Consider the following 15691-nt stretch of genomic DNA (forward strand, 5'->3'; position numbering starts at 1 on the left):
TGCAAATAAAAAAAATCATTTATCCATATTCAAATACATTTTAACGTAGTTTTCTAAATCTTCATTTTGAGTTTTAAAGTATGTCGATAGATGGCAGTGAATTTAAAGTGGTTACAAAATTTACTATGACAGTACCGCTCTATCTTATTATATCCTCATTGACTACACGTACGATGTTGCAGTACAAAGATCTACATACAAACCCATTCTCAAATAAAGAATGTCTAATTGAATTCAAATTCGATCCATACACTGTTTTTTTTTAACTTCTTTAACTTCGGGGTATAGCGAAGTATATTTAAAGAAACTAAATGGCATAGTTAATTTAAAAAAAAACCGGCCAAGTGCGAGTCCACGAATTAATAAACTAGTGGGTGTGAAATGACTCCTATTTAGTATGAAAACCAGTGTCGCTAAACTCACACATTCATAGACGTTAAAATATGTCACACACTTACAAAATTGCTCTGATTCGTAGCAACTTTCCATACCAAAAGGTTATTACCGGTGGACATTTCTCGAACGAATATCAACTGTAGGCTACATGAGTGACGGTTTAAAATATAATGTCAAAGCTATATGACATACGACTCTTTCATTATCTCATTCATCTCACAAAAGCTCGCTCAACGTTCACCTAATACAACTACTCAACACCAGATGGCGTTATTTTATATAATTTTAAAATCACTTACTTATTACAGGCGAGAAAAGGGCTAAAAAACCATTATAAGTAAGGTCTAATTACGCATGGTTTGTTACGGATCTCACGGTCACGTTACACTGGTGCGTTCGAGATCTCTACACGCCTGCGAGTAGCTAACCGTTGGAACTTCTTTCCATTCGACGATATAGGGAGGGGACAGTGTAATCGGAGTGTTTTATCGATATTTGTGTGTTCAGTTAGGTATTGATATTTCATTACCGTATGTTTTAACACATTTAGATGATACTTTATTTATGATTATAATATAGGTAGTGATAATCGTGATTGTATGAAAAATAATATGTAGTACAGTACAACAAATATCTAACTAGAAATTTGTTTCTTATTAATTGACTAACTAGGTTGTTAATGTGAACATTAAATATATCTTAAAGTCAAACAGATAAAATCATAGTTCTTTAAAGGTCTATTAACTCGGTATTGCTGTTATTTTGTAATCACAAATCTGCAATTACTTACATAGGTAAGTATTCGTCTTTAACAATATATTTACTTGTAGCAGCATTTAAGGCTAATCTAGACGGGACAACCTGATTAAATTGTCAAATTAATTGTATGGTGTGAAAGCATACATGAAACTGGCTCATCGATCCCACTTGATTTGATTGTAAGATTGTGACCTATCAAATCAGGAAGGGGGGCGACAAAATTCCAATATTTGACGCTAGTTTGCGTGGTACGGAACACTTTTTATTAATTTAGTGAGCCCGAATGTCACTAATAATTACTAAATTAGTAACTAAGTTGCGTGTGGACGCTAGATGAGATGTATGGCAAATTTATCCCCAGAAATCTTTCTCTAAGAAATGCTCCTAGCAAATGGTGCTATATTTTTGCGGAAACTAATTTTCTTGCCCAGTAGCATTGATCCATTTATTTTTAATATCGGCATCTTGTGGTAACCTACAATAATTAATAATAAAGAAATAGAAAATATAAAACGTTTATTCGTGGCACATTGCATGCATTGTACGCATAAGTGCATTAAGTACCTAGTCTAATTATATTAACGATGAAAATATGATGGGTATAAAAAACAAAAACGTATGTAAAGGAATACGAAGGTTTGAAAGGTTGCCATGAAATGACCCCGACTTAACTTAGTGCTTGATGACCAGAGCTGCCATATTTACTAAGACATTGATTATCCCAAATAATAATTAGAAACGTGTCTAAAATAATAATTTATTACCGAACCAAACATCAAACTTGAAATATCGTAACTTTAACTTTATCGATATAAATATCGACATTGCGCAGCATCTGAGTAGCGAAGTTATTTGACATTTAGGATAGCGAATATTCCAGATAAACGTAAAGAATAGTGACAAAGGATTGTGAACTCTAAGTTCTAACTGATAAAATATAGATTTACTTAACGAACATTCCTAAATAATGCAAAATAAACAGATTTTTCGTATTTATTAGATTATATTTAAATAAATAACCACCGGTGATAGGAAATACCTCCACGTGAAAGATTTTTTAAACCGCTGTGATTTCTGCAGCTTAATACTGCACAATACGGCATTTTAAATTTAATTATCAATTTTTGTTAGACGAGCGTACGTACTACGTGAATGTCATTCGAGCATGAAGTTTACACAACAACTGAGCATAGTCTGTGCATAAAGTGAGTCGGTCGCTACTAACTGTCGGATAGACGGGAACGCCCACTTGCCATCTCCATCCTACTCCGTGCTCGCGTCCGACTCGCACACGGAGTAGGATGCGAGTCGGACGCGAGGGTTCCGTACATTACATAATTTCAACAATGTATTTTTTATGTGAAACGTGAGTGAAAGGTAAATTGCGGTTTACGATTTATGACGTATAAAAAAAAACTACTTACCAGATCTCGTTCAAACCAATTTTTGGTGTAAGTTTGCATGGTAATGTACATCATATATTTTTTTCAGTTTTATCATTCTCTTATTTTAGAAGTTACAGGGGGGGACACACATTTTACCACTTTGGAAGTGTCTCTCGTGCAAACTATTCAGTTTAGAAAAAAATGATATTAGAAACCTCAATATCATTTTTGAAGACCTATCCATAGATACCCCACACGTATGGGTTTGATGAAAGAAATTTCTTTGAGTTTCAATTCCAAGTATGGGGAACCCCCAAAATTTATTGTTTTTTTTTCTATTTTTGTGTGAAAATCTTAATGCGGTTCACAGAATACATCTACTTACCAAGTTTCAACAGTATAGTTCTTATAGTTTCAGAGAAAAGTGGCTGTGACATACGGACGGACAGACAGACATGACGAATCTATAAGGGTTCCGTTTTTTGCCATTTGGCTACGGAACCCTAAAAAGTGTTGTATATAGTGTTAAATCAACCATATAATTAATACTTCATAATATCATTTCGAACATCGATCGTCTGAGGTAGTACTAGTACATCCGTTTAGTAGCAAATGTAGTAACTCATACTAAACACTAATCAATATGTAAACAGGCCCTAAGGCAAGTGAAAAAGACGCTCGTAGGGGCAGGGCCCTTAGGAGAAAATAATTAATTATGATTTATAATTATCTCCGAAATAGAGTTAATTAGAATCCCGGTGTCTTTGAGAAAGTTACTTAATTAAAGCTCAGTAATGCACCCTAAGTTATCGGAGTTTGAAAAACACACGGTGTATAATATACAATTAAATCATCGTCAACTTCATTTTGGGTTGCTGAACAGACTTAAAATAAAAAAAAATAAGAGGAGGAGGAGTTGTTCGAAAATTAAACCAACGGATGGGAAATAATTAATAATACTAGTTTATTGCTAAAGCTATGTTAGAAGTGAGCCGTCAGTCTATCAATCTCAAAGAGGTCGGACATTATCTCTTCAACTTTGGTACCGATTTTCTTCGCAATCTGGAACAAATAATTAATTAATAATTACATAAAAGGTTTCCAAAATATAATATACTATTTCGCATTACGCAGTCGCAGACCTCTCGAATTTTCGTGGGTTATGCGTTTTTTGTACTAAATATTTGTCATTTGTTCTGTTTCGTTTTTTCTTTCCAATTCATTTCATTTGACATTTCTCTGTTGATGTTTGTAGTTATAAGGCAACGGCATATCGATTGTAAAACCTAGCGATTATAAATTATAAAGTTGCTTACATGGAACGTAACTACTCTAATAGAAGCTTTAAATTCCTGACCACGACGCTGACGCTAAAGACAGACACAGAATCTCCGATATCTACGATAAATTAATTAGGGAAATTATGACCCTCAGGAATGATCGGTGATTCGGTTGCCACGCCGCGGCATCGGCATCTAGTAGAAATGTTTATATGGTCATAAGCCAGTAAACGCTTTTTTCACCACACCAACTGGTAAAGGCTCTCTTGATTGTTCAAAAACTGATGCATTTTATTCACATGTGTGGCAAAGTAATTTGATGCAAATTTTGAGTTGTTTCCTAATGTTGGCTGGTAGAATTGACTTTTAAATGATGAATTTGAATGATAAATATTTAATAACCTTCATTTGGATTTGATTTGATTTTGTTTGATGTTTTACAGTTTCAAAATACAAAAAAAAAATACAAAATTCTTTATTTCATAAAAATGTACATTTTTTGTGATACAGGAGATGGAGCCGCCCGGTAAGCAAACAATGCTTGTGTTGGGAGGCACCGCTCTTCCCTAGGTTTATAAGTATTACATTATTATTATTATTTTTATATATATAAGTGAGGAAAAAATATTATACATACAGATATAGGTAATATGATATATGATATGATATGATATGATATTTATTTATTTCATAATATTACATTACATTATAAATTATTATGTCAATATAGATATAAGAATTAATATTATGATCGTCAAGAGTACATACAAAGCACAAGTATAAGTAAGTAAAGTGAGTATAAGCGAGTGTAATTATACAGAATTACTAGTTAATAGATATTTAACTTAATTCTAAGACATGCATTAACAGATTAACACAGGTACACTGTTTCTGTTTATTTTTACACGCCTGCCCAAAAAGAAAGAGTGTATTGTTTTTACTTGTTTGATTTAAGGTGTGAATATCGACTGAGACGGGTGGGTGGGTGTGTGTAATGTATTCTAGTACTCCGATCTTAGCAGCTTCTCCGTTTCCTCATAAGTTTTAGTTTTAAGCCATTTAGTGAGATGTAATTTACATTCGTGGTATGGTTTTGAGTGAAAGTCTAATTCTCTGTTGATTTTATTATAGAGGTAGGACGACTTTGAATTAAACTGTGATCTTGCAAAGTTAGTTCCCGTACGTAAAGATTTAGCTACATTGACGATATTTCTTTTGTTTTTATAATTAGGGTTGTAGGGTATTAGTTTGTGTTTTTTCATTATTGTTTGCAGAACATATTATTTTCTTACCGATAGAGTTTGATAAAGCATTTCAGTAGGATATCTAATTTTTTTGAAGTACATCACTTTTATGAGTGCACGTTGAGCCCTTTCAAGATAGATGAAGCGACTTTTTGCTGCACCTCCCCAGACCGATATGCAGTATAATAAGACAGATTGCACCAGGGAGATATAGATTTCGTTTAAGATGTTGCGAGACTTTGTAAGATTTGTTTTACCTGGTGCAAAGTGCCTTAGCGACTTAAAGATCCAGACCAGTTTTCTGACTCTACCGATTACTTGGTCAAGGTGAGAGTACCAATTTAAATGCTCATCCAGTTGTACACCCAAATACTTAGTTTCTGAGACTTTTTCATTAGTAGGACAGTTACAGGTAGAACAGTTAGATTGGTGACAAGAGTGAATTTTTAGATCTATTTCAGAAGTCGGTTGTGAGATGCTGAAACAAACATATTTTGTCTTATTGGTATTTAATGTTAGTAGATTCATCTTTAACCACTTTGATATGTGTGCCATTCCGAGTTCAGCTGCGACCCTTACCTCTCCCCATGATTTTCCGCTAAAAATGACAGCTGTATCGTCAGCATAAGAGAATATTTTTGCGCTAGGAATGGTCATATCGCAGAGATCGTTGATATAAACTAAAAAAAAAGTCGGACCCAGAACGCTTCCCTGCGGTACGCCATATTGGACGTCCTCATCCTCGCTGACACATTCGCCCAGTTTAACCCGTTGCTTTCGGCCATAGAGATAGTTTAGGCCAAATAAATGGGTTCTGATTTTGATTACGGTGAATAAAAGTAGATGTAAGTTAAACGAGTTGCCAATCCACATTGTTCAGACTATACTGAACTGTTGCCATATAAATGAGAATAATAGCGCCCTCTTGACAATGATCATTTATTCCTGGTCAGGCTTTACATTATATGTATTATTTTGTGTACTCACGTCGTGCTTGTCGGCCTGCGGCAGGCCGGTGTACAGCGCCACCAGGTCGCCGTCCAGCACGCCGCGCGCCGCGCCGCCGCCTGCCGGCTTGCGCGCCGACTTGTACGTCCTGTATACACACACACACACACACACATCACATGCAATAACAGAAGCGAGAATCTATTACAACGACACATCCACGCTATACGATACACAGTACACCCAGATGATATAATTTGGGGCATAAAGGGCATCGACATCGTGACGTCGCACGTTGCGGCAACGTGCCACGGCACGACGCCGTGACGTGATTTTTTACACGCCGTAGATTTGCACGTCACGACGTCGCAACGTTACACGACGCCGCAACGTACCACGGCACGTCGTCATAACGTCTAATTGTGTGTAGGCCCAAAATCGTATAGCATTATTAGCATTATAGGGGGCCAGGGGACGGCAATCCGCAGCTCGCGAGCCGCATGCGGCTCTTTGGAGGTTCAAACCAAAAATATGGACACTTGAGAGTGAGAGGACCTCTAAAATCAACATTTACGGCTCTTCAAGCGTCCTAAAACTGGTCATTTCTACAGTAGAAATTCTACTGCTGTTGTTCACGATTGCCGGCCTTGTCATAGGTGATATTTGCATTTCCAAGCGATTATCTTACAAAACAGTTTAAATTGATGTGAGAAAAAAAAAATGTTAACGATTAAGGGTCCACGCAAGCTCGGTTCTCCATACAAACGTAGTTCCGCTCTCATTTTAAAACGACTAGCTAGCTATTGCTCTGTAACTTTGTACTTACAATAGGATAAGGTATATCTATGTCTGTAATTCATAGTGAAAACTTGTCAAAAAACTGTTTAAGGTCTAGAGCACAAGCATAAAAATGACAGGTATGTGGTCTAGAGCCCGCTCCACCCTCGTGCGCGAATCACGGCGCGAAGCCGCGCACGCGAGTGTGGAGCGGGCGTCGCAGATCTGCGAAATCGACTCCACACTCGCGTTAGCGGCTTCGCGCCGCGATTCGCGCACTAGTGTGGGGGGCTTAGTATGAATAAGTTACTCTATGGTTGTATGTGCACTAGTGCTGCACTCTGGCGGCAGAAGATTGCAGTAATACTCCCTACTGGTTGAGAATTGCGACCTGTAGAGGAGAACATCCGGACATACGAAAGCAAAATGCCCTAGTCAAAACGTAGACCTGCGCTACGCTTCGGTCAACTATATTGAAAGAAAGAAAATACATTTATTCCACGTCACAATCTGTGCAGATTAATTTGAAAATACTATTTAAAAATAAACAACACAAATTACACGTCAAACAGCAAGCCATAAACAAAATTCGCAAAAATACTGCACGTGTCATTTATTTTTCTTCAGCGGTAACCTGTAACCTTCCTGTATTTTATTACAGTATTCTGTAGTCTGCCAAGCAAGCTTTCTCACTATTTCATCCTTCTTGGGGTTACAATACTAGCATAAGAAAAATACTGTATGAGTCTCTTTTCCTATGCTCCACTGCAAGGCGACTCTTGCCAAACTATAGCTACGATCGTACACAAAACAACTCTAGTTAATATCATAGAGTAACTTATACTAGAGCGGTACTGTCATAGCAAAGATAGATATAACTCCGTAATAGATGGATACAGTCTAAGGAAAAAACGTGCCTCGAAAATCAAGAAAATTTGATTCTCGTTCAGAGGGCGCTACTAGCTTTGGCTTACTGTCATATAGATGGCGTTGACGGTTTCGTTTGTTATTTAACAATTTTAACGCATATCAGTGAAAGAACATGGGTCAAAATCATAAAAATAATTAATGCAAATAAAAAAAAATATTTATCCATATTTAAATACATTTTATCGTATTTTTATAAATATTTATTTTTAGTTTGAAAAGTGTGTTGACAGATGGCAGTGAATTTACTGGGGTTACAAAATTTACTATGACAGTACCGCTCTAGTATAAGTTACTCTATGGTCATAGTAAATTTTGTAACCCCAGTAAATTCACTGCCATCTGTCGACACACTGTAAAACTAAAAATAAATATTTATAAAAATACGATAAAATGTATTTAAATATGGATAAATGATTTTTTTTATTTGCATTAATTATTTTTATGATTTTGACCCATGTTCTTTCACTGATATGCGTTAAAATTGTTAAATAACAAACGAAACCGTCAACGCCATCTATACGACAGTAAGCCAAAGCTAGTAGCGCCCTCTGATCGAGAATCAAATTTTCTCGATTTTCGAGGCACGTTTTTTCCTTAGACTGTATTTTTTTTTTTTTTATTACAAAAAGGCAAGCACTTGACCGCAATCTCACCTGATGGTAAGTGCCGATGCAGTCTAGGATGGATCATGCTTACCTAAAAGATGTCTATTCACTCTTGATTTAAAAAGATCCAAGTTATAGTGGACTGGGAATATATATACATCTATTACGGAGTTATATCTATCTTTGTTAATATATATTCTTACCTGAAAGCGCGCGGGTTGAGCCCCGCCAGATGGCAGCAGTAGTTGTTCATAACGTTTTGCAACATGAGAAGCCGTCTGTACATTTTCTCCGACAGCGGCAGCACATATCCGACGCCGCCATCTAGTGTGGCTGTGGGTAAATAAATAAAAGGTGTAACGTTACTATTCCATCTGTCTAATTTCTTGGTCCAATGTCATAGACATAGTATAGTAGTTATAAACATGAAACCGAGCGACCAGGGGTAAGAGAAAGACATATTCATGTATTGACAGGTTAATGTATGGTAGCATAATCCTTTTTCTCTTTCACTCTTATAAATTTCAGTATTTCGCCATCGCCTCCTACCTATGCTGCCATAACCCGACCATGAAAAAAAACCCGGTCGGTTATAAGGACAAAGCATGGCACTATTTTCTCTTTCCTCTTATAGGAATCGCAATAAGATAGTTTCTCAATCAAAGAGTGTCAGGTCAGGCCCTTGGTCCAATGTGCATTGCGTATCACTCTCTCATTAAGCTAAATGTGAGACGCAAATACACATTATGTCATCATAACAAACTGTGGAAATATCAAATATCCAACAATACAACACAACACAACAACACACAACTACAAGGAACAAGGAACCAGGGATCAGAGTTTTTAGAAACAAAAACAAAATGCCAGTTGTAGATGCAAGCTTATTATAATGCATGTGATCGCCATCTTCTTTTAACCAAAAGTTAAACCTCAGAGATACAAAAGCCTATAAATCTTTATTGTAATCTAATTGTAGTTTTCTGGCTGTAAAAGCGGTACGGCCACTTGGCTAGTTCAAATTGTTACGTTTTAATAGTAAAATGAGTTTCCATACGCACAAAGCTAAAACGCAATTAAACAAATGGCGCTTTCTACAGAAACGATGTCGCACGCGACGTCGTAAGGAGATTAATAGTCATGGTAATTTTCTTGCCCCTGATATACGACAGCAACTGGAGTCGGACAAAGCAAACTCTGCACAGATTTTTAGAACCAAGTGCGGAGGAGTCATCGAAAACGTCAAATTTCTATGAACACATGACGTTTATTCACACTTTGTCACATCATAATCGGGGCAGAGTTAGCTTAGGTCTACTCTGGTTTCCTTCAAATGCCGCTGACCTGTTTAAAACTGCGGTCCCTGTAACTGTCTAGGGAAGGTAGAGAACCTATGATGACGGCCGGGGGGGTTGCCACTGCTGGCTGGCGCCGGCGTGGTGGCCACGAGGGTGACCACCTCTATAATAAATCGCTAAGGCAACCTGATGGGGTGGAACCCGGGGTTTTTCTATCTCCTCCCGACGTGGAGGTTGTCATGAGGGACCAGTGTATGGTGTCGCCTTGCACACTACCTTCGAGAGGGGGAGCTTCGGCTCCAGGGCCTTCGGGTCCAAGGAGGGGACAGCCTCAGCTGTCGGCAGCAGGCGTTATTCGCGGTTGCGATCCCGTGTTCACCGTCACCATTGCTGAGAGACGGGCATACCGTGGAGGGTTAAGTCGGTATTTGGTCCCTTGGCCACGAGTCCGATATATCCGTCCTAGTTCCCCGGCCAGGCGGAATGCCTAAATGCATTACTCCACGTAAAAAAAAACCGGCCAAGTGCGAGTCGGACTCGCGCACCGAGGGTTCCATACTTTTTAGTATTCGTTGTTATAGCGGCAACAGAAGTACATCATCTGTGAAAATTTCAACTGTCTAGCTATCACGGTTCATGAGATACAGCCTGGTGACAGACAGACAGACGGACAGACGGAGGACAGACGGACAGAGGATTCTTAGTAATAGGGTCCCGTTTTTACCCTTTAGGTACGGAACCCTAAAAAGTACTCTAGTTGAAATACTGACTGTACATGGTGACGTGTCGGCGATGCACGCTGTTGGGGATGGAGCGCGCGTTGATCCGGAACATGGCGTGCACTTGCTGCCCGAGGTGGTAGTCGCATTTCCTGATCAGCCGCTGACCTACAAATATATACAAGCATTTATATGTACGTATACTGATTTGAGGCAGTTCCAGCAGTTTGCTCGGGGTATTACGATAATATGTGGCTTTCTATCACAGAAGGGTCCTTATGCTTCAAGTGCAATAAGGTCCTTTCTATCGGAAATTACAACAGAAATTCTGATAAAAAGGTCCTTATTAACAAAGATAGATATAACTCCGTAATAGATGTATACAGTATAAGGAAAAAACGTGCCTCGAAAATCAAGAAAATTTGATTCTCGTTCAGAGGGCGCTACTAGCTTTGGCTTACTGTCGTATAGATGGCGTTGACGGTTTCGTTTGTTATTTAACAATTTTAAGGCATATCAGTGAAAGAGCATGGGTCAAAATCATAAAAATAATTAATGCAAATAAAAAATATCATTTATCCATATTTAAATACATTTTATCGTATTTTTATAAATATTTATTTTTAGTTTTAAAGTGGGTCGACAGATGGCAGTGAATTTACTGGGGTAACAAAATTTACTATGACAGTACCGCTCTAGTATAAGTTACTCTATGTTATTAAGTACCCTTATCTGATGGAAAGCCACATATATATTCGCTCTGTATGGCTATGGATGGTATTACACCTATCCAATTCGTTTGTCCAATGTATATTTTGTCTCACAGTTTGCTTAATGAGAGAGTGAGACGCAATGACATTGGACAGGTGGAATACCACCCTTAGAGACAAATTACTATCTGACAGTTAACATATCTGCCAGATAGTATGAAGATGTTGTCCCATGAAACATAAAAAAAATTCCCACACAGTTTTAAGTCATTGGATCTATTAAATAAAGGACAAATTTAATAATATAACACAATAATAAGTTGTTGGCAAAAATTTCATCTTTGGTACAAGCTTTTATCGCTGACTGTACTTTTATTTCCACAGGTAACTAATACTCATCGAGACGATTCTAAAAAGTTTCGTTGTTTTATCACAGAGTTCCTATGGTCACCTCCTGTCTGATCAGCTCGATGGTACCATAATATTGCATTGTCATCCAACTTACACATGTATGCAGATTTTCAGCTTCATTAGAAGTCGTGAAGTGGGTCAAATTTAACTTACATGATTTGATCTGTACATACATAGGTACATTGCAAGTTAATAAAAAGCCTGTAAAAACAAATAGTGTCGACAGGTTTGACATGGGCCCCTGGTTCTACTCCAGTAGAAAAGCCAAGCACGCAAAATCCCGCTCTAGATCAAAGTTATTCCAAAAACCCGGTAGATGGCGCTGGGAACAAGATACATGCCGCTAACGTTTGTCCTCGCCGAAAGTACCACTAGTTTTAATTACATCGCTTCACTTTGACAGACAGACGGAACTAGGGTTCCGTACATTACTTTCTTTTTTTGGACAGTCCTAATATACCAGGACTTCAAAAATCTAATATTTACCTTATAACATCTAAAACTTTCGCGTTTTGAATTTTCATTTTTTTTCTGAAGTAAATCTAAGATATTTGTGGCCACAAAATGTTGTTACAATGTGCCCTAGCACAGTTTCTAGAGAATAGAAATATAGTCACAAGAAAAATTACTGTATTATTTTATCTATCGGAAACCAGAAACTGTTTCTGCAGGAATGCAGGAATAATACAGTAATTATTCTTGTGACTATATTTCTATTCTCTATGTCAACAAAATAGCTGTCCCAAAGTTTTGACCTCAAATAGGTTACTTTTCGAAATGTCAAAAACGTTTCGTCAACATGATTTGCATTGTTTCCGTATTTTTAAGTGAAAGAGAGTTAAACCATAAAAATTGTCTACAGAGATTTTGACAGCACACGCAGTGCGGGTGTTATTTTAAACGTCAAACTTGTATGAAATGATGACGTATAAATAACACTGGCACTGCGTGTGCTGTCAAAATCTCTGCAGACTTTCTTGGTCTAACTCTAGTAATATTCTGTATGTTTTCAAATGTTTCTTTCAGCGGTTATCCTAAAATGTTTGCTCTATTTTTATTTGTTAAATGTTTTATCTTACGGTTAATAACTTTGTCATTTAGTACCTCCGTAGCTCTCTCGGGCTTGCGGCTGGTACATGAAGATGACGAAATTGCCCTCCGCTTCGGACACGAGGAAACCCAGGTTAGTGTTGTCCACCATAAACTCCATGTCATAAATCTGAAACCAATAAAAAGCGTTGTATAGATATTTCAACAGAAAGGACAAAATGGGAACTTAAGGGTCTCCGGCAAGCTCGGTTCTCCATACAAACGTAGTTACTCTCTCATTATAAAACGACTAGCTAGATTGCTCTGAAACTTTGTACTAACAATAGGATAAGGTATATCTATGCCTGGAATTAGTTTATGTAGCTTCAGATATAAAGTAAAAAAAAATACAGCGAATTTAAATTTTTCTATTTAAAACTTGTTTTTGCTATATTTCGTTTGTTTTATAAACTGGAGCTATATAAACTAATTACAGATCTAGATATACCTCATGTCATTGTATGTGCAAAGTTTCATTACAATCCAACACGTAGTTTTAAAATGAGAGCGGAACTACTTTTATATGGGAAGGTGCAATTCGGCCGAGTTTGCCGGGAACTCTTAACTACAGAGTGAAATTTTAATCACCAGCCATACTCTGAGTAGTGACTTTATATGTCATAGTGAACAACTTTTATTATGGGACCGAAGCCGAAATCGCAAAAAAAAATTGGCTGTTTCATACATTCCGGCTGATGTGATTTCTATGCGACAGCAAAGTTGTTTTTTCTACTCGTCGAGTATAATCTGTGTATTACGACTTCATATGCAACACTACAACCTTACTCTTTTCAACGTTGAATAGTCTATGGCACTTCCGACTCAAGCATAAGAATTTTATCGATACGGTTTACTCAATTATAAAAAAATTGAAAATAGAATTTATACATTTCGATAAAATATTTCTTGTTTAAGGAGACTAGACTTAATGCAAATTAGGCTACTTAAACACGCTGCTGCGCCGCATCTGCATTGTGATTGGTTGGCCAACAAAAACATTTTATTTTATGTTGTAGTGAAAACAATTGCAAAAAGTCAGAAACGCGCATGTGACACCCTTCATATAGCAACATCCATACCCTACGAAAACCGCTTAGCGTTGCATGTTAGTCTCCATAGGCTACAGTGGCCAAAATCAAGAAAAAAAACTGTCTTAAAATTGAATTTAGCAAGGAGCAGGTACCAGGGCCTCATGAGTTACGAGGCGGTGTCATCGACCAACCCGCCGGGGAGGCCGGGCCCGGCGGCGGCTGCGGCCGGGGCGCGTACGAGTATGAAGGTATCGCGGGTTGCGGCAGCTCGCGTATCTTAGCTGTATACTTTTGGTTTGTTTACCTATATAATTCTACTAGTTGAAAGTATTATTTTTTTACAGTACATAAGGTGCTACTTTCTCGCACTAGTGCGGCAAATAGCACTTTTCGTGCATATGTCGAAACTTTAAAGGGCCATATGTACTGTAAAACGTTGTACGATACACGTGCGAATAGGTAATTCGCAACTCGTGTCGATTTAAAACACTCCCTGTGGTCGTGTTTTAATTTATCGCCACTCGTTTCGAATTTCCTCTTTTCCGCACTTGTATCGTAAATAACTATTGTCTCGTAGAAAAAGTATTGAATACAATAGTGATATAATCAAGCTTTTCAATCTCGTACCTTAACTTAAGCAACTCAGCAAGCTTCGTTGCTTAAACACGGTCACACACTCGACTGAAAAGCTCTCTATTATATCACGATTGTATAAAATACTATTGCGATTTCGTCATTGGTCCTAAAATAAAAGCTGTTCAGTATGACCTATAAAGTCACTACGCAGAGTATGGCCGGTGATTAAAATTTCACTCTGTATAACGTTCGGTAACTAAACAAACTAATGGGGACATAAAAGACGCATAAAATTATGACTTCAGACTGTTATTTTAGTCCATCAACACTTGTGCTATTTTTAGTAATTTGTTAACTTTATAATTCAGAACAAACAGCTGTTTGCACACCTACTCCCGCCACCTAGCGGTGAGTGGCAAAACTACACAAAATAAACCAGGCCAAGTAGCGTATCGTATCGTAGTCATATCTTTCTATCACTCTTCCACACTAGTATCTTGAATTTACCGTAATACAAAAACTCCGAAGCCTGGTAATTATTGTGCCATGATAATAGAAAATTGACCAAGCGAGTGTGAAAAGCGTCTTCGTTTCAGCTTGGGCAAAAATGCTTTAGTATATCTGTCCAGCGGTCCGACTGTTGTCTACAGGTCGCATTTCTCAACCTCATTTAATTTTGTAAGCAGGAGCGATTTTTATATATTTTTCATCACACTCGTTCAGTAAATGTGGAACGCAGGCCTAGCGGGAACTATAGAAAAAACGTTTACCCTAGGGAGTTATGAAGTTTCTAGTATTATAATTAACAGTTTTTTGTCTTTATACTTCATTTTTGTATCGCAAGTGTGATGAAAAACATTATGTGTAACTCGGGGAGTAATAATTACGCCCCATGTTGCACAATGTACTATTATATGTATTTTTTAGGTTCAGTCAGGTTTCGCGTGGTCACAAAGCTAGTAGCATAGTAGAATGTCAGTGTAATTTGGCTGGTGTAACGTGTTCTCACGTAGGTACCTGAGCAGTCCTAAGATCTCTGGAAACTAAGCTGAGCGTCCGATGCTGCGCCTGGTACCGCAGCAGCGAGACGGACTTGTACACGTCCGCCACCAGCACCAGGTTCTTCACGGCCAACATGCGGTGCACGTATATCTGCGTGTCGATGAACGCCACGCCCACTAGGTCGTTGTCTTTTAGTTGCCAGATGTAAATCTGTCAAAACATAACCGTCTTTTACATCCTTGCAAGGATAAACAAGATAACTGCGTTATTTTGTTCATAATTCAAATTTCGTTACAATTTTCCTTGCTTACAAAAGTAGCAAGTGTGATATTTACATGGAAAACGCGACAAACGCCCAGAGCGTGCTGGGAAGACGGTGAATAACTGGGTGGGGGAGATTTAATCATAATCATTTATTTGCACAAAAAAAAGAAGAAAAAAAAGTATATAAAAACCGGACTCGCCCACCGAGGGTTCCGTTCTTTTTAGTATTTGTTGTTATAGCGGCAACAGAAATACATCAGCTGTGAA

General features: G+C 37.7%; 1 protein-coding gene across 1 annotated transcript in view; it reads right to left on the minus strand.

Annotated features, from left to right (window-relative positions):
* Positions 1-3480: 3480 nt before the first annotated feature.
* Positions 3481-15691, minus strand: part of LOC134752908 (cleavage and polyadenylation specificity factor subunit 1) — a 42083-nt gene continuing 29872 nt past the window's right edge. Inside the window, exons 24-29 of the mRNA XM_063688692.1 lie at positions 15176-15370; positions 12567-12681; positions 10393-10509; positions 8528-8657; positions 6052-6160; positions 3481-3602 (exon numbers count right to left, since the gene is read on the minus strand). Coding sequence (XP_063544762.1) covers positions 3522-3602; positions 6052-6160; positions 8528-8657; positions 10393-10509; positions 12567-12681; positions 15176-15370 — 747 coding nt within the window. The 3' untranslated portion in view covers positions 3481-3521. The remainder of the gene's footprint in view (positions 3603-6051; positions 6161-8527; positions 8658-10392; positions 10510-12566; positions 12682-15175; positions 15371-15691) is intronic.

This window comes from Cydia strobilella, chromosome 2, assembly GCF_947568885.1.
Source record: "Cydia strobilella chromosome 2, ilCydStro3.1, whole genome shotgun sequence".
In the NCBI taxonomy this organism is placed as follows: Eukaryota; Metazoa; Arthropoda; class Insecta; order Lepidoptera; family Tortricidae; genus Cydia; species Cydia strobilella.